At 37.3% G+C, this 21173-nt stretch overlaps 1 protein-coding gene across 1 annotated transcript in view; it reads right to left on the minus strand.

Moving 5' to 3' along the window:
- Positions 1-21173, minus strand: part of Gfral (GDNF family receptor alpha like) — a 57214-nt gene that overhangs the window by 15985 nt on the left and 20056 nt on the right. Inside the window, exons 5-7 of the mRNA XM_076575399.1 lie at positions 20202-20532; positions 18326-18576; positions 20-112 (exon numbers count right to left, since the gene is read on the minus strand). Of these exons, the coding sequence (XP_076431514.1) occupies positions 20-112; positions 18326-18576; positions 20202-20532 (675 nt within the window). The remainder of the gene's footprint in view (positions 1-19; positions 113-18325; positions 18577-20201; positions 20533-21173) is intronic.

Consider the following 21173-nt stretch of genomic DNA (forward strand, 5'->3'; position numbering starts at 1 on the left):
TAGAGAATTTTTAACTGACCATTGAAGGGAGACTTGAACCCAGTCAGAGTAACTTCCTTTGAATGCTTTCTTTTATATGAGGTAATGTCTTTGACATTAGGAGTTGGATAATCTGAAAGAAAATAATAAAAATTATATTGAATATTTAAGACTTATACTTTGTCTTTATCAAATCATTATAATTTGTTTCATATTATATGAATTTATGACAGCAATCCAGTTCCATGACACCATTTTCATAAATCCAATGATTTATATGAAAGTGGAAATGCTAAAACTTTAATAGCGTATCCCTGCCATGTTTAATCAGCCAATTTCATTGAGGAAATATTTTCCCTACAAGCTTTGATTAGAAGAAAAGACCCCAAGTTCTAGAATGACTCACTGAACCTTGCCCATGGAGGAGAGACAGGAGAGGGTAGTTTTAGGCTTCCCGTTTGGATACTGGAGAAGGCTCCTTCACACAAGTGATTATTTCAATGTGTTTTAATGATACCATGTTTTCCAAAGAACCGCTGATAAATGGCTTCCTACAAAGGAAAGTCTCTAAGCATGCTGGTGCCCCTCGGCTCAGACCTGAAATCCCCTGCCTTAGTTCCGTGGTCATATCTCTGCGCTCTCACCAACGTGAAGACCTTCCGTTTCTATCGTTGAGACTGCTTTTTACCTTCCTGAAGGGCTACTGCTGGCTTCTCTGGACACTTAGTTGTCTTGGGCATTTCTGAGAAATTCAGTCCTTTTAGATGCTGCCTGCCTTACTACTCTAAAAGGCATGCTTCTTTGTGGCCAGGTCAAAAACTGTATTTTTCTGCTGTGTATGTTTTCACTGACTTTTACCCTTCAAGAAAATAAAATCCTGATGATTAATTAATGGATCTATTATAGCCGATTAATCACACATAGCATCAGCTGAATTCAACAGAAAGAAGAATGCAAAATGAAACAGCACGCAAGCAAATTTGTTTGGTGACTCAGGTCAGATTGGAAGCATTTAAGAAACGGGATGAAAGGAAAACCTCCACATAGGAAAGCTTGGCTGTCCTGTATTATGGATTGTTTCATGGATTTCCAGACCTAGAAATATAACTATGAATATATATATATATATATATATATATATATATATATATATATTTACAACATTATAGTTCATCAAAACTGGGAAATTTATACCTAATGACATCCAAAGGTAAGGCTCCGAGAAAGAAGGTAGATTGTAAGATACACTATGAAAGCTTGCAGCCAATCTTCGCTCCATATAGCCTATTGCCAGGCATATTAAGTTCTACATTACTAATCATCAGTACATTAGGAAATTCAGGAACAGAAATTTCTGGGTGGATCAGGAAGAAGCCCAAATAAGAAAAAAAAATTGTAAAAAATGATTTGGCATTAGAAACTTATTTTCAGGAACTCTAACCTCTAACTCATTTAAAACATTTTAAGTTCATACTACTTTTCATCTCCAGGTCTTAGTAATTGAAAAATATACTCTGTCAAAAATGAATAGGTGTACAATTTGTGCATTTTCCAGTTTTGTGCTTATGAAACACATTTTGTTATTTGTGTTATTGCCCTGAGCCATTTATACTAATGGTTCTTGAGGAGAAGGATTAATTTTAATCATCTTGTAAATACAGGCTTTCTATAAAATAAGTGATAATGCAATTATAGCTAATACATAATAATATGAAGAAAAAATGATCCTTTTTTAATTTTATGGTATTTTGGTAGTTTTAGGCATTAATATGGACTCTGCAAATATATATAATATATATATTGAATGATTAATTACTCAAATAATATGAATTTTTCTGGAAATTTCTATGCTAGGGATGCTTGTCTTGGTTTGATATCATAATTTAACTTATCATTGAGCATGAAAATCTATTATTCTGGCAAATTATGCAATCTTTTGTATATAGAACTAAGATAATTGCTAGATGGCTAGAAAAAATAGAAGAAATTATTTTATTCAGTAAATTTCATTCCCATGGTACTCATGAGAAAAATCTAAAAGATAAGTGACATAAGTTTTAAATAGGATTCCAGGAAAATGTATCTACCAGTCACTATGCTACTTAAATATTGCTCCCTGGCAGGACACTGAGTATCAGCAGGAAAGGTTAGAGTTACCAAGGGTTTCTTGGCTACTGAAGCCCAGTGGATAGACTTCCTTAACTTTTATAAAAGATGGGGTTTTATTACCATAAAACTGAAGTTGGTAGAGTTGATAGTTACCTCAGTCCCATATCATCTGTCGTCTTTATTGTAATCTACATTTTAGAGAAAGGAAATGTTTTTTAAATACATTATAAAATTTCTGTACATTTGGTGGTAAATCTAGATTTACTTTAACATTATAGTAAGAACAAATTTAAATAATATTCTCTTCAGAAATATGAAAATTTCTATTTTTTGTTTATCAGCATTCTCACAGATACTGGAGATATGTCCTTGATCCTATATACCTCTTCAGCACTGTGTGCAACAGGTCCATGGCCTGATGTCATCATTAGGTGACTGTGTCTCAGGAAATCTCATCCCTCTGTCTCATCTTCTTCTCAGTAATATATGCTGTAGCTGTCTTCAGAAAACTCCATTCAAGGATCAAGGGTTTCACACAAGCTGTTACACTGAAATTATTTTTTTTCAAGACTACATAAAGTCAGCCTGCAATTTTCCCTTTATATTTCACTATTGGCAGATCAACCACCTAACTCCACGTTGCTGCTCCTGCTTTCTACCAAACTATAGGATATAGAAAAGAGAGTTTTAAACAGTATTTTAACTGATCTGTTGGCATCCAAACTATCTTCTAGATTTGTGTAGGAAATTAGAATTTCTTATTACTTTGAATTTAGGGAATCAATTAGAAGATGAATGATCAAGCGTGACAACCCATAGCACGGAAGCCATGATGAACTTCAAAACTGGTGTCACAGCTCAGTCAGTAAAGTGTTTCCTATGAAATCAGAAGGACCGGAGTTCATCCCCTAACACCCATATCAAAAGCCATATGTGGTGGTAACCTTTTGCATTCCCAGTGCTGAGGAGGCAGCGGCAGGGAAATGCCTGTGGATGGATGATATCCATCCTCAGTGAATTTGTGAATCTCAGATCCCAGTAGCAGACTTGTCTCAAAATAATTATGTGAGAAAAATCTTAAAAAAGAAGTATTTAAAAAAAAAAAAAGAAAAACCCAAGGTAGGCGACTTCTGAGGAATGGCTCCTGAGGTTGAATGATTTTCGCATGTACATTAGTTTCATTCACACATAACCATGCATACACATAAAAGCATATATAAGCACAATTGAAACTAGACTGTTGTAGCTGCCAATGGTGTCATATTTAAGGGGATTCTGTTCGAAGCATGTTAATTATATGTTAAACTATATTGTGTAGAGGATCTTTTCAGAGCTTTGAAGTTTTACATTTCATCAAAGAGATGAGACAGAGTAAGTGGTACATTATAAAATAAGATGCCAGCTGGGCGGCGGTGGCGGCACACGCCTTTAATCCCAGCACTCGGGAGGCAGAGGCAGGTGGATCTCTGTGAGTTCAAGGCCAGCCTGGGCTACAGAAAATGAAATATAATGCCTTATTTTTTTCTAACCATACAACATACAGAAGTTTAGCTTTCTGAGTACAGCAAATAAAACCTGTGCAGTGATTTAAAAAAAAAAAGATACAGATAGATATACAGCATTTCAGTAAGAATGTGATATTGCTTATGAGGTGTAAATAGCAAAAAATATATGTGGTAAGTGAGAGAGAAAATTTGGGCAATCCAGATATCCGTTATGGACTTGACATTCTCGGTTTAGGAAACCACTTTAATTCTTTAATGTGTATTTGTATGAACATATGTCACAGCACATATGTGGAGATAAGAGCACAACACTGTGGAGCCAGTACTCTCCTTCCAGCTTTATGTGGGTTACAGGGATCAAACTCCGGTCATCAGGCCTATGCAGCAAGTGCTTTCACGTGCTGAGCCATATAGCTGGCCCTTAAAGAGTGAGTAGTTGAGAACTTGAAAACAAATATGCCTGTATCACAAAGCATAGGTTGTCCTGAGAGGCCTGTGATCCCTTTAAGTAAACCACATAATTTTAAAGCACTGGGCTTTGAACATTTAAAGTCTCCAACTTAAGTCACTTCCATGTCTCATGCACACTCACAGGGATTGTCCTTTATCTGTTGGCAGCTACAATACAGAACTGGAAAAACTTTAATACACTCGTATTAGTAACTTTTCAGTGGGAGAAAATGAGTGCATCGACTTTAGAGGACCAGAAGTGTGGACTGTCAGTTTTTAGAGACTTTCCCACAGGTTCCTCCCTATGACATGTTTAATTATGCTCATAATGGGCATTTTATACAAATATAAGTATTAAAATTTTAGAGAAAAAAATCCCAATCATTTAGAACCACATTGTGGTTGCTCACAAATACTTTAGGTTGTCTCACAAGATATTAGCTTCTTTGTAAATACGTGTTTTCTAACTATTCTGTTGCTTTACATAAGCTACAAATACATATTGATAATTAGAAATAAAAATGAGTTAAAGCACTATAGATAACAGGGTTCGTGAGGCATGGGTAGCATGAGGAGAGGCCAGCTATTGGTGTCTAGCATTGGCCTTAGGATCTCCTGCAATTTGCTAAGTGTTTGGATTGGACTAATATTTATTTTGCTTCTAAGTCTGTATTTGGTTTATCATTCTACTAAATTAAGGTAATACTTTTTAGCTAATAATGAAAATTAAGCTAGGCAGAGCGTGTAGCATAAAGTAGAAGCCATGTTTTTTTCTTCTTTAGACAAGTATGTTTTGATAGTAGTTACACTTTAGCATTCATTATGGAATATTTAAATATGAAGATTCATACATCCTATCATTCCAGGATTTGATTTAATGGTTCAAAAATGATTTGGACATAAAATACTATGTAGTTACAATTCTGGAAATCTCTCCTGATACTCTAGGGCAGTCGAAATGGAGAAGGGTGAAAACATATGGTGAAAGAAAGCAATTCTGCCAAGGTGGATGAGAGAACTCTTACAAGGTCCCATCCCGGCACAAAGAACTACAGACATTAATGATGACTGAGAGCTGAAGAATCAGTTTGCTTCAGGGTGATCCAGTCGAAAGTGGTTAGTCCTAAACATATATAATGTGAGGGGTACTAAATAAAATCAGTAAGTTGTATTTATAAATATATATGTATAAATAAATAACAACAACAACAACAATAATAATAATAAAAGAGTAAGAAGCAATGAATTTGAGGAGTGGGGGGGCATGGGAAGATTGGAGGGAGGGAGGGAGAGGGGCTTTGATATACATGCAACATTCAAATCTTAATGTCCCCCCAAATAAAATATTAACAAAAGAGAAATTATCATAAGCCTTGTAAACCTCTTAGTATGGTAAGCTAGTGAAACTGGAATTCTTAATAAGAGAGAGGGGATAGGGGAGGGCCAGGGAGGGAAAAAGTCTGGGTTTATGTTTATTAGATATAGGAGTCAAAAAACTTAATTGGTAGAGAAATGTAACCAGACATAGGGACAGTAAGAACTAAGCCAGCACTGAATCAGTAGAAGGCACCCTGTTGAAAGTTCTTTTGAGCTAGGTACCTGGCAGCATTTAAAGAATAAAGACAATTAAAAGCAACAATATGTCCATTGTAGGACAGGAGTGCTGGAACGGAACAGTGAGAGAAGCTGACCGGATCAAAGCAGGCACGGAGAAGTGTTGGAAGTAGCTATTAAGGCTGTAGACATATGCTTCGTGTACTTTTTCAAGGTAATAACTACCACATGTAGCATAAACAAAATACTCTTGTAAGGCTGAGACTGTCTGTTGCACAAGGAGAGCAGTAACTGAAGATGAGGGGACGGAATCACGGCAACCTGGATACTTACAACACCACCAGCAAAATCTTCAGTTGCAGAACCCTGTCACACGTCACAGTGGGTCAGGATGGCCAATTGCTCCTCCTTGAAGGCAAGCCCTGTCAACTGGTTTATGTGGTCTTTCACTTGTCAGAGAATCTTGCCTCCCAACCAAAGTAGACACTACCAGAAACTAGTGAGCTCTAGGGTCTTATGTGACTGTGTTGTTCTGAAAGTCCCCACCACGTGCTTCTGGGGAGTTTATCTCCACCAAACCCAAGTGCTGATGCAACAACAGAATATAAACCCAACTTTTACAAACTCAAAGAATTTTGGTAGTGGGGGAAAGCTTAAGCAGCCTTGGTGGTGACCGAAAACAAAGACAATCAAACAAAGAAAGAACACCTGGCCCCTACAGAGAGGCAGCAGAAAGGAAAGAGAGGAAGCGAAACTAGCATAGAGTCACACTGCTTAGACGTCACTACTAACTCACATAGGTCATGAGGCAAGTTTATACCATGCCATGCTATTTTATCTAGCTGATTGGTTGATGGCAACAAGTGAAGAGAATAAAAGCTATTTGAGTGCTTGTACAGTTTACAAGGCAGTGAAGTAGTGATTTTTGAATATTCTTACAATGCTCTCAATGTTGTAGGGATTTTGATGGGCTCATGAAAAGAACTCCAACAGAAAATCTGGAAAACCTGATACCAATGGAAGATAAACTATTTGACATTACCAGTGAACTCCTATCAAAGCTTTACTTGTTGCTTACCGGCCTCATCAAAGAGGCTTAATTTGTCTAAGCACCAAACATCCTTTTCTATAGATGTTCCCTGTTTTAGATAATATCCCAGAGTGTAGGTGCCAGAGCAGTAACTATTAAATGCCCACATATGGTGTTTTATGGGAAGAGTCTGATGCTATTATGTTGCTGTCACACGAATACTTGGCTTTTAAGCCAGGAATACACACACTCATAATAAATGGCTTTTATGACTTCACATACACAGCCCTGATGCACAGAAAGTATAGAGGGAAGACTGCTTATTTTATGCAGGCTTGGCATGAACTTCATCCCCAATTATAGGCAATAAGGGGGCTGGATGAAGCCAATGAAAGCATAGGCTGGAAAATGGAAAAGATAACACAATGCCTTCACATAATAAAGACTGCTATTGTTCAAATTGTAACAATATTGTTTTGGTTTTGGGTTTTTTTCCTTATTTCCCTCCATGATGTTAAATGTTTCTGTCCTCTATAGTGATGCCAAAATGTGAGCTGTCTCACTCATCAGTGGCAACTCTTTAATCTTTCTTTTTTTGGCATAACCACATAGCCAAGGTAGTCATGGATGATTCATGCATCATTTCATGCTCGGTGGCAGACTTTTCCTTCTTCCCTGAAAACACCTAAGCCTTTAAGAGCAGAGCTGGGAAAAAGTGAAGGTCAGAGACAGCTGTTCTCCTGTTGTTCGTGTTGAGGGTTTGTATATTTCAGGATTTCCAGATTTGAGCCGTGTGAAACATTTTCTGCAAAATAAGAAGCCAAGCCAAATTCACTGGGTTTCAGGTCTGCAGACAAAATGTGAACCAGCTGGATTTGATTGGTAACGTTTGTGTGCAAGAAAACTTAGTGGCAAAAATAAAGCCAGCATTTTCCCAAACTGGAATCGACGTGTCTTTGGGCTATCCCTTCCATCTATCTTCTCTGGAGAGAACTTTGAATTTTGAAAGGACCTCAAATAAAACGTGCCAGATAATTCTGTAGAGTATTTGTTTGGAATATTTGCCAACAAAAAGAAAAAACATGCGAATATGTTGTCTCTTATAGTCAAAATTCAGAGGTAAGAAGAAGCAGGGTCTCTGTGTAACCTGTATTCAAGTTGCTGAAAGCATGCCTTCTATGCATGTACTTTAAAAAGTAAAAACCAAGAGACATGCTCACATTGACTTAAATCCACAAACATACACAGCAAAATCTGGCAATAGTGACATATAATGGCAAACTTACTGGGTTTGCTGATGGCAAAACTTTACCCCATATTCTATGTAAGTTTACATGGAAATTACTGTTTCTTTCTTTTTTGTTCCCCAGAGACAGAGTTTCTTTGTGTAGCCTTGACTGTATGAGAACTAGCTCTTTAGGCCAAACTGGCCTCGAAATCACAGAGTTCCACCTGCCTCTGCCTCTCTAGTGATAGGATTAAAGGTGTGCACACTACCACTGCCAGGCTTACTGTGTTTCTCATAAAAACATATGCAATGTAGATTTAAGCATACAATAGAAGCAAACAAGCATATTCTATTATGAGACAGGGCAAAATATTTACAAAGATTTTAATAGTTTTAAAAAAGCAATAAAAGATAATTTGAACTAGAGAAGACTTGTTTTACTCCAAATTTCAATTCAGTTACCTAAAAGAATGAGTACTTTTACACAGGCAAAGAAAGAAATAATGTATTTTTTTAAAAAAATTTGATCCTTCCTTTGGAAGGAAATGCACTTGCCTTTTGTCTATTGTGGAGCTTCAATGCAGATGATAGCTGCCAGGACAATAGTATCTCATCAAGCTGCAAGAGTCACCATGGCAATTATGGCATAGTCAAATCTCTCATGCTGTATTTTGAGTGTGTAAATATGTAATATTAGCTAGCACTTCTCATCCAAGCGAATTTTACAATGGGAAGAATATATTATGCATAATATATTTCCCTAACACTTCTATATCATAGTCTATCATCAGAGAGCATCAGGGCAGGAACTCAAGGCAGGAACTAATGCAGACACCATGGAGGAGTACTGAGCAAGGAGTACTTGGCTTACTCAGACTTCTTTATTATACCTCCCAGAACTGCCTGCTGAGGGGTGTGGCACCAACCACAGTGATCTGGATTCAGACACATCAATTATCAATCTATAATATGCCTTAGATGCTGCAGGCTAATTCTATGAAGGTATTTTCTTGATTAAGATTCTGTATTTAGCCAGCACTGAAAGACACTTCATTCTGATTACAGGAATGATCAACCAAGAGGACATTATAATCCTAAACATGTATGCACTGAAGTTGGAGCTAAATGATATCATTGATCAAATGAAATTGACAGACATCTAAAGAACATTTTACCTAAATATCACATAATGTACATTCTTCTCAGGAGTTCATAGAAATTTCTATAAAATAGATCCCATACTGGAATATAAAACAAATCAGAAAATAGAAAAAATTGAAGTAACTCCAAGTATCTTCCCTGACCGTGATTTAATTAGCTCAAAATCAATAGCAAAAGTTATTTAGAAATTACACAAACTCATGGTGATTAAATAACACACTAAAGAAAGACGAATGAAGAAATAAAAAAGGAAAACATTTTAAATTCCTGGAAATAAGTGAAAATAAAAACACAAGATGCCAGAACCTGTGGGACACACTGAAAACAGTCCTACGAGGGAATTTTATTGTACTAAGTACCTACATTAAATAATCAAATGGAGTGCAAATAAATACCTTAAAGATGTACCTCAGGAGCTTAAAAAAAGTCAACAATAAACCAAACCCCAAAACAGCAGATAGGAAGATATAAAAACCAGGGCAAAAGAAAAAAAAAAAGACCAAAAAAAAAAAAATGAAGTAGAAACAGAAGCAACAAACAAAAACAATTCGAAGAATCAATGACATTCAGAACTAGTTCTATGGAAAGATAAAACATTGGTAGCCTCTTAGCCAAATTGACCAAAACAAAGAAAGAAATGATCCATATTAATAAATTATAGATCAGTAGGGGAGCACTATAACAGGCACCAAATAAAACCATAAGAGAATAGAATACTTCGGATTTGAAAACATATACTTAATTAAGTTGAAAATCCTAAAAGAAATAGATAGATTTCTGGACACATCTAAATCATCAAAATTAAGCCAAGAAGAGATCAACAACTTAAATAAACCACAATAAATAAGGAGATAGAAACAGTAATAAAAAGCCTTCAGACTTTAGAAAAAGTCCAGGTCCAGATGGCTTCATAGCAGAATTCTGCCAGTAATTCCCAAATTATTCAAAAATTAGAAGTGAAAGGATTACTTCTAAACTTCTTCTATACAGCTGCCCTTACTCTAATTCAAAGCCAGGTGAAAATACAACACAGACATAGAATAAACAGTATCTCTGCTGAATATATATGCAACAACTTTTTTAAAAAATGTGCACACTGTGTTGTGGAATATTATTTTAACTATGTAAAGATGTGTTACATTTGTTTATGCTGCACTTGTTTTATTACGTAAAGATGTGTTGCATTTGTTTCACTTTGCCTGCCTAAGGCACTGATTGATCTAATAAAAAAGTGAATAGCCAATAGCTAGGCAGGAGAAGGATTGGTGGGCTGGTGGGCAGAGAGAATATGTAGGGAGAGAAATCTAGGCTTGAGAGATGAAGAAGGAGGAGAGAATGAGGGAGAAAGAGAGGGATATGCCTGGGGCAAGAAGCCAGGCAGCCAGACATGAGAAGCAGTGAAAGTAAGATATACAGAAGGTAGGAAAGGTAAAAAGGCCCAAGGCAAAACATAGATCAAGAGAAACAGGTTAAGTTATAAGAGCTAGTGGACAAGGATAAAATAAGGCCGAGCATTCATAACTAATAATAGGTCTCTGTGTCATGACTGGTGAGCTGGTTGGTCCAAAAAAAAAAGAAAGCCTTCTACAAAAACTGAATAGAAGAACATTACTATAAAGTCATTGTTTTGGTTTGCTTTCATATTGCTGCAGTAAACACCATGGCCAGAAGAAACCGGGGGAGAAAAAGCTTTATTTCACTTTATGGCTTACAGTTTATTATGAGGGGAAGTCAAGGCAGGAACTTAATGTAAGAACCTAGACACAGGAGCTGAAGCAGAGGTCATTGGAGAAGTCTACTGGCTTATTTCCAATGGATCACTCAGCTTGGTTTTCATACAAGCCAAGACCATCTGCCTATGGTAACTGCCTACAGTGGGCTGGGCCCTCTTGCATCAATCATTAATCAAGACAATGCCCCACAGACTTACTTACAGGCAAATCTAATGGAAGCATCTTCTCAGTTAAGGTCCCCTCTTCCCAAATGGCTCTAGTTTGTGTCAACTTGACAAAACTAACCAGCACAGTCACCTTCCCCAATCACGGTGACTTTATTCTGAGATGCATGAATGGTTTAACTTCAGCACAACAATAAATGTATAGTAAAGACTATGTATAAAAGAAAAACTCACAGCCAGTATGACCCTAAATGGTGAAAAACTGGAAGAAATTCCACTAAAATAAGAAATGAGACAGGTCTGCCCACTATTCCCACTTCTTTTCAATATAGCACTTGAAATCCCAGCTAGAGCTATGACAAAAATAAGAAAATTAAAGGGTACAAAGAGGAAAAGAAGAAGTCAATGATATTTATTTACAGATGATATGATAGTGTCTTAGGGTTTCTCCATGACCTTCCACATCACAGTCAATCACGGAAGGAAGTCAGGGCAGGAACTGAAGCAGAAATCATGAAGGAATGTTGCTCACTTACTAGCTTGCTTCCTATGGCTTACTCAGTCTGCTTTTTTATAACATAGAGGACCATCTGTCCAGGAAGGGTACCTCCTACAGTGAACGGGGCCCTCCCACCTCGATCATTAATCAAGACCATGTCCCACAGACTTAACTACAGGCCAAAATTATGAAGGCATTTTCTCAGTTAAGATTTCCTCTTCCCATATATATCTATGTTGGTATTAAATTGACAAAAACTCACCAGCACAGATAGGATCCATAATAGAGCCCAATGATTCCACCAAAGTATAAATGATCAACACTTTCAGCGAAGTCCCAGGATACCAAATTTACTTGCAGAAAGAAGTCACTTTTCTATACAGAAATAACAAGCATGCTGAGAAGGAAACCATGGAGTTACTGCCATTTACATCAGCCTCTAGAACTCTAAAGTGTGTAACTAAGGAAGAGAAAGACTTCTACAACGAAAAACTAAAATCTCTAAAGAAAGAAATTTGGGAAGACACGAGAAGATCGAAAGATCTCTCAATGACCATAGATTGGTACAAGTAACATTGTAAATAATGCTGTCAGGCCAATCATACTGCATCTCAAGTTATACTACAGAACGATGGTAGTAAAAACAGCATCTCACTGGCAAATCAACCAAACAAACATGTAGGTCAATGGAACAGAACAGAGACCCAGACTTAAGACCACACAATAACAATCTCCTAACTTAGTGACCTAAAAAGAACTGTCCAGTGTTTTTAGCAGTCAGTGAAATGCAAATTACAACTATATTGAGATTTAATCTTGCCTGCATCAAAATGGCTGAGATTAAGAAGACAAATGACATCAAATTCTACAAATGCTGTGGAAGACTCAGAGAAAGAAGAATGCTTAGCCGCTGATGTTGGGGATGCAAACTCGTGGTTTTCATATGTAAATCATCATAGAGAGTCTTCAGAAAGCTGAAAATAGATCTTCCATGAGACCTAGTTTATACCATGCCTGGGCATATACCCAAAGGACTCTGCAGCCTACTACAGAAATACTTGTTTGCCCATGTTCACTGATGCTCTCTGTTCATCATATGTAAGAAATATGCTAGCCACCGGGGAAGAAAAAATTATCAACAGCCCTACCCAGCTACGAATCTCATGAACGGTGATGCAGGAGGAGTTGGGGTGGGGAGGGAAGGGTTGATATGGTGAAAAATCTTTGTATTCATGTATAAAATTGTGGAGGGGAAGTAAAAAAATAAGTTATACTTTTTAAATAGTTTAAGAAAATATAAAGCTGGGCCTGGTGGCAAACACTAGGGAGACGGAGGCAGAAGAATTTCCTAGCGTATGAGGCCAGTCTGGGCTTTTCCCAAGAAGATCCAGTGTGCCTTGTCTCAGAAAGAACCAAAATTTTAAAATATAATTTTGTACACAATAAATGAACTTCTGTTGAGTCCTAGTTGAATACGTGCTGTACAATTGCTCAACTGTAACCCTGTTTTTAAGAAGCCACTTCTTAGGTTTTGTCAAAATCATCATGTGCCTACAACAGTACTGTGACAGTGCCAAGCCTATGGATTTCCGTGATTTTTCATATTCCTCAAGTTTACACTGAGTCACTGTTCACTGAGTTCCAGATCTTTCCCGTGAACTAACTCTGTAATTTTTGTGACAGCATTCTGGTTTAGAGATGATGAAGATCATGTCTAGTAGAGACTTGTTGGTGTTGTGTTGCCTCTTCCAAGCCACACTCTGTACTAAGCTCTATTAATTTCTAAACATGACGTTCGACCATTAGGGTTGTTTGTGTTGATCATGGTTTTTAATCCACATTTAAGAGTTGGCCTGGAAAGAAAGAAAGTAGAAGGAGGGTCTCTGTTTATATTTTAGGTTTGAAAGCAAATAAAAGTTAAAAACACTGGTTTTCTCCTGAGGTCCAAACCCTAAGAAACATTTGGAATTCTAAGTCTATAAATTAAAATGCATTAAAGGCAAAACTTACAGAATTTACCATGGCTATACATTTCTACATTGATTTGTAACTGAATTCATTTTAAAGAAATGGTTTGTTTGTTTTTATTATTCTTTTTATTGCTAACTTAAAATACACATGCTTGATCTCTAAAAACACAAAAGCCTTTTCAAATAATGAAAACAAGATCCTAGAGGAATAATCACAGAGTTCTAAAGGGAAAAACATAAATTTATAAGTGAGTGTCTATGAATTTGATGACCTACAAATTCACCATGGAGCCACTTTAATCCAGAAAATACAACATATTTGAATGCTTAGCAACTGCATAATAAATATGAATATAGACTATAGAAAGTCTGTTGAATGTTCCTTGAAAACCAGAAGACTATTTTAGCACCTGGACTGAATTTGAAGGAAGCTAAACTTGAATTAGAGTTTTGTGTAGACACCAAGAAAAAGTCAGTGGTTTTGGCTTGTTCAAGTGGTTTATTTAAAGACAGAACTTAACATAAAGTTCTTGGAACACTGCCTTATGATTTGGCTATACGAAATGTGTGTGTGTGTGTGTGTGTGTGTGTGTGTGTGTGTGTGTGTGTGTGTGTATGTGAGAGAGAGAGGGAAGACAAAGAAAGACAGAGAGACAGAATTGAATGGGAATGTCTTTCACAGTTCATTTTGCTCATTACTTTATTTCTAGTATATAGTTCTTCTTAATCAGGCAGTTATTTCATGACACTAAAAATTAAGACACACATTTTAAAAGATAAGCTTGAGCCTGTATTAATTCATCTTCACAGTTTTTATTGTTCATAAAATAAGCAAATTTTTATGAGTACAGAAAAATGTGCAATGATATGCTACACACTATCCCACATACATGGGTTGGTTTAAACGACTGTCTACGGATGCATTGACTGATGGAGTGGGATTCTGGATCCAGACCTTCACTAAGAGAGAGTCAGACAAATGCTGTCAGGCAAGAATAAATCATCTATCTATTGAATGCAGACAAGCATGATAAATAAAAGTTTTACTAGTATCTTGATGTCAACAGTGATGAAGAAATGGGGTTATAAAATGAAACTAAATGCTAGAGCATGCAACGGCCAGAATGGTCCTCTTCTTAAGACTATGTGTCCACTTAATACATAAGCATCCAACATTTCATGAAAGTCAGCTGGATGTAGAAATCTATTGAAAACAATCTTCCATCTCTCTTTTTTTCAGGTCGATACAGTCAAAACATAGTCAGCTTAGGTGAAGTACACATTCAAGAACATAACTGCATGAGCATGGTGGCTTATTTGTAGTGCTCACATGACCCCAAGTATGAACTTGAAATAGACACCTACTACTTAGAACTTAGAAAAGTAGATTGGCGTGAAAGAATGGTATTAGGAAACAAAGACAGCCAGTGTTTGTATTCCAGAGGGTGGCTGCAGCCTGCACTTGTTAGCTTCTGGTTCTTTTGCTTAATAATTTTAGTTGAAAAATTCTGGCTTAAGATGAAACATAAAAGACTGAGGCTTTTAATTGGAAAGCATTATTATTAGAATTCTAACAAGGGAAAGAAACTTGATTGCATTCAAGGACAGGGCTGCTGCCTAGATAGAATATATACTGCTTTGTTCCCTCTTCTATGGATGTATTGATTCACTCTTGCTTTTTTTTTTGTTGTTGTTGTTTAGAGTGACCATTGGGTATCCATAGTTGTCTGGGAGGATTGGGCAAAATGTGCCACCTGAGGAACTGCATGGATTTGCTCTTAGTAGCCTTGCCTTTTCCCATACAGACCTTTCTTATTCCCAGAGATGTATGTGAGTGTGAAAGAGGCTCTGGACCTGACACTGGAGACTGAATTTTTCCCATGTGGCTCCCAAAGTTGCTTTCAATCAGAGTCATCTGGGTGAGATTGGTTTTATGTATGAAATTCTGTAGATATTTCCGAGAGTGTTTTAAGTTTGAGAACCAAAAATCCAATGTCAATTAATTCTCTTTGGCTTGGAGCTCTGTTTGTGGCTATCAGGGTCTTCATTATAACAGAATAATTATTCCAAATAAAATTAAGGGAACTTCTGTGGGCACTTAATAGAAAATCTTGAAAATGTGTATATAGTCTTTGTAAAGTATGAAAAACAAAATCAACACACAAAGGCTATTTGGCATTTGAAATACATCTCCTGTTGGATATTATTAGATCAGTTAGGCACCCAATTCTAGGAAAAGTGAGTGTAACAGAGTGTCAATGCTCACTCTTCATGGACATCTGCTACACACTGCAAAAACAGAGATGGTCCTAGAGAGCAGTGTGAAAGAAAAGCCTTCCCTGTAGGCAGTACATGCATGGTTTTCAATTTTGCTTTGTCTGGAAGGAGAAGTGACTAGAAGTGAGACTCAGTGAGATGAAGGAACAAATATGGAAATTTGTAAACAGAGAAGTGAGGGGGAGTGGCATGTGGCATGTGGAAGAATATATACTAGTGGTGAAAAAGGGGCAGATTTCTCTGGGAGACTCTATCCCCCATGAAAAGTGTCCTCCATAATACATTAATGGTTATATAATGCAAGTCTGCAGGATCTCTTTACAACATCCCTATGCCCATGCAATGAAGGATGTTGCTATATAGTGGCAAAGATGACAGAGTCTCAGAATATATTTACAAAGCATTGTAGAGAGATCCAAAAGAAGCAAATTTTAGTTCAATGAATTAGAAGAAACTACATATATTTGCATGAAATGTTGACTCCTTCTGTTCTTCAAAAGTGATTTCAAATAGACTACTACCCATAATCCATTGCTCTATGTTTTGTATTCTACCATACATGACAGACATATTCAAACATGAATTTGTACTTCCCAGCATTAACGATAAATGAACTGGCTCAGTATTAGGGAGACATGGCTTTATATATTTTGTTGGAGATACAGTGGCAGAGATTGGTTAGATACACACGGAATTCATTTTCCTTCCTACCAGACACAGAAGTGAACTGTGTTTCCCAGCTTCCCTTGCAGATGAGTCAAAGTGAAAGTGATGTACAAAGCACATAGACTGACCCACCAAAATATCCAGGGAACTTTTTTGCGTTCTTCATTAGCAGGGTGGATGTGTTGGATGGATTCTATAAACTCAGAAGAGAATTTAGCCACTTAGTAGGAGAACACTAAATAGTTCAGTGACACCTGAATTTCAACAATCTTCAATTCTTATCCCAACTGTTCTCTTTGTAATTATTTTATGTTGGTTAGAAATTAAATCTTGTGTTAATCTACTGATATTTGGTGTTATAAGTCAAATGAGCTAGTCATATAGATACCTGTATAAAAATGTGCAGATCAAAGTAGGGTATTACCACAGTATAAACCTGAAATATGCAGGAATATGTAGCAGTCAGGTAGGAGGGAAATGCCTACTGAAGTCTGGGGAGACAGACAGCCTTCATATTCTACAGAGACTAGTAATTCTGTACAAGAAATGAAGATTCAACATTTGAATAATCCATAGTTCAGATAGGGTGTTTTACTAAATAGCATGGATGACATTATAAATTGACTCTTCTACATTAGTATTGTGTAAGGTTTTCCAATAAGAATGATGACTTGAGATAGGAACTTGTTAGGTTTTTCAAACAGAGATGAGAGAGGTTAAAATATGAACTCTCTAATACTGAATAAAGATGACTGTAGGCCATGAGTAAGAGATAAGATTGATCACTGTTAATCCTTTCAACTACAAAAGCCCCATCCAACCCCTTCATAGATCAGTGTGTAAGAGGGAAGGGGGCTGAAACAACAAACACAGGAACTTCTTTGGACTAGACAGGGGCAAGGCTAAGGGCACCAGGCAGAGACAGGTTACTCTCTGGAAAACTGACTGTCACTGCCAAGAGGGGAATGATAGCAGACAGAAACACACGTGAGCAGGAGCTCCAAGCTCCTCTGGTATGTCCTATGAACTGTTTTCAGAAAAAGGTCGAGAATCTTAAGAGAGTGATTGATGTCAGAATACTCAATCCTAACTAAGCCCAGGGTCTAAATTTCATTTTTCTTTTCCTTACATTAAAAGTGAACTTTTTAAAAAATATTTTTCCCATCTTATCATTAGAGGTTGATTAGTACATTTGCTAAGTCTAAGGGGACAGAAAAATAAATGAAAGGAAAAATATACTTCAGGGGCAGGACAGTTTAAATTATAGATTTTTAAATCAATATACCCTGTTGAGCCCATTCTGACTATCCACATCCTTTTGTAGTTTGTTCCTACAGTCTTTCTGAGATTGGCATGTGATTTGCTTTGCCCTTTGGTATATTTACAATATGACCTTAGGAGATACTTGATAAATACCTGCATATTTGGTCTTAGTCACTAGGAATTCTGCTGCACCAGGTAATAGTCACTGGCTATATTACTGAAGGGAACACCAGAGGAGAACCATGCTGTACTACCAGCCAGCAATGCTTGCTAAATACCATCTTGGCCAACCCAGCCTCAGCAGAACCATGAGGCATGAGTGTCAATACGTGATCAAATATAGACAAAAAGATCAGTAAAATGCACCCAAGGCAAGTGTATAAAACTGTTCAGCTAAGAGGCTCCATGGTTAATGATTTTAGGTCAATGTTTGGAGCTAATTTGTTGTTACATAATTATGAATAATGGATATTTTTAGCATGTAAATGAAGCCTTTTATACTTTTCACATTAAAATCAATAAATGATACTCAATGGTAACTTATCAACTTAAAACATGATAAATGAGAAAAAAAAAGCAAAACCAGAACATAACCAAAATAGCAAATGCAAATTGTCTTTATGAACATTTTTGGGAGGGGTTGGCCGGATTACGGTCTTTATGATATAGTAGAAAACAAGATAGATATTTATGTAGGTAAGAAGATATACAGGCAACCTTTTAGTTGGATAACTTACTGAAACATGATTTGATATGAAGCATGTGCTGGAGAGCCATGCACAAAGGTTCTTCGTTCTGCGTGATGCTCCTGCAAGCACATGGCACTTGAAGGGCTGTCCCAAAGGTTTTCAGGTAGGCGGCCTTACAGCTGTCACTCCCAGAACAAGTAAGGTCTTGCTTGCCTAATGTGCTGATGCAGGTCTCGTCGTCCTGGCACTTCCCTGTCACACGGGGCCAGCATTCTGACTGGAATGTCCGATAGTGTGCCCTAGAAAAAGAATGAAGGCCTGGATTTAACCTGTGAATAGAATGATTTCACATTAATATGTGACGACCTCTCACCTAGGGAAACACTGGCATTGGGCAAAATGAGTTCTGGGTCCCAGTACAAAGCTAACTTTGTACTTTCAAATGTCGCTATAAGGAGTGTGGATTAAAAAACAGTGAAACTGTGTAAATTACTGTCCTCTCAGGAGGGTTTCCATTATAACTATTTTTTTTTTATCACAATGGGTGACGATTTGCAGTCTGAACTACCTGAGAGAAGTTAATTAAAAAACATTTTAAACCTCATATGATTTTGGAGCTGACATTTAGACACTGTCCCCCCCAGGAAAATTCAAATAAGGCACTTCCAATCTAGTTTTCCTACACCATGGGATACACTTTGTTCTTTTTCCACATTCCTAATTATACCAAATAGAATTCACAAAATTATTTTTAGATTTTTTTTTGTTGGACAGTAAAACCTAAGGCTGGGGAACATGTCTCCCCAAAAGAGACTTCACAATTTCTGACAAGCTGTCCAGTCACCTTACCAGATGAGACCGAAGCCCAGACAAGGATGGGTCAGTGGTGGGCAGGTGACAGCTTGACTGGAGCTACTTAGACATGCAAATCCTTGGATTTCCATTTAGATTTTAATATCGCTTCAGCCTCCCCCAAGATGGGCTTGGAGGTGGGGAGTTTCACTGGATCTGTTCTTTCCTCCTCCCAGTGAAGCCACATTGACTAAGTCTCCTTTTTGTTTGTTTTCCAGTATTAATTTGACACCTTTAATTGACTTATTAAGGCTGAGTGGCTGAACAGGCTTGGACACAGACTGTGAGTGCTCCCCATACCCTCAAGTTTGATTATAAAAAGTTAGGCATAGCAGGACATGACAAATCCGTAATCCCATGGCTGGGAAGCTGAAGCAGAATGACCTAGTGTGGGACCAGTGGGGACTACCTGTAAACCCCACCTCAGTTTAGTCCATATTCTCATTATGTCCTGCATTTCTTACTCGTGTCCCAAACTATCAAATCAAGGCTAGCCTCGTATACAGAGGAAGACCTTATCTAAGACATACAAAACCCAAACAATAACAAAAATTCTGTAATCACATCACCACATTATTTAAAAAAAAGGCTAATTAAAAAGCTGATTGTGGATCAGTGAGCTAGATAAGGGATGAAAGACAACTTCAAAAAGCCTGAAGAACAGAGCTAAAATTGTAGGACCCACATGGTGGAAGAAGAGAACCAACTCATGAAGATTGTTGTCTGTATGTACTGACACACTTGTGCGCGCACACACACACACACACACACACACACACACACACACACACACACAGGACAAACGTGATCTTTAAAAAGATGTCATATAGGCCATCATAGTTCAACATAGTGGGTTTCTTTATTGTAAAATCCTACTCTGCATTTTACATTTGAATTTCAAAAAGGATACCACACATGTACCACAGATTCACAATAGGAATTGTCTGGCTTTATTTACACCATTTGGAGTATGGTGGGAACTCCAGCAATGGAAGGAGATCAAATGTTAGGGTTGGACTATAATAAATAAGGTGCCGAAATAAGAAAGCAAGGTATGTGTGTTTTTACTCACCTGCATAATTCATCATTTCGGCAAGTGTGAATTACACTGAGGCAAGTGGGGGGTGGAACTATGTTCAGTGCACATGGCTTGCTGTGAAGAGTTTCTTTGGACTGCTGACAGGGTATATCAGATTGAGCGCAGTCACAAAAAGCCAACATCTGGGCAGTGTTAAAAGGCATATTTTGATAGAAGAACCGTATGGCTGCTTGGCAATGTTTCACATCGCACAGATTTCCATTTGCTGAGCATGCTTTAAGGTAAAGGGCCAATTGTGCATTACAAGCCACATCCCCTACGCATGCCTCTGTCACTTCCAAACAAGACTGCATCTGTTTGAATCCTGAAAGCAATAAAATGCCCAGGTCATAGAAAAATAAGCATAAGGTTGTACATATAGAGCTTGCAAACGAAACTATGGGAATTCTGTAAGGTGAGTACAAAAGTGTACCAGGTTGCTATGATTTCTTTAAAATTATAAATTTACAATTTACTGAAGCTTCAGGGTGCAATGTTTGAATCATCTTTCTTCAATACTGTATGTGCATTGTAATCCAGATTGGTGGGGAATGGATAGAACTGAAGTGGGGCTTTAGGGGAAAAACGTCTCTAACTCTAAGTTTCTCAAAACAAGCAACAAATCTTCAGAAATAGAATTTGAACTATGTAACTTATTGTGAGCTCAGGGTCATGAGTCAAAATCATTGTTCTGCCACAGTTAATTGGGGATGGATAAGAAATTCCCAACAAAAGTGCTACACAGTTATTGCTGCCTATGAAGATGTTCATATTCTTATGAAAAAAATATACACATATATGCATGTATGTGTGTGTGTGTGTGTGTGTGTGTGTGTGTGTGTGTGTGTGTGTGTAGAGAGACCACTACCTCTGCTGTCACTACAGGTATACACAAAAACAGTTGGTTTGTATGATCAAAATATACTTAAAAATTACCCAACTTTTTGTTTCAATGAAAGAGTAATT

This window comes from Peromyscus maniculatus, chromosome 7, assembly GCF_049852395.1.
Source record: "Peromyscus maniculatus bairdii isolate BWxNUB_F1_BW_parent chromosome 7, HU_Pman_BW_mat_3.1, whole genome shotgun sequence".
Lineage (NCBI taxonomy): Eukaryota > Metazoa > Chordata > Mammalia > Rodentia > Cricetidae > Peromyscus > Peromyscus maniculatus.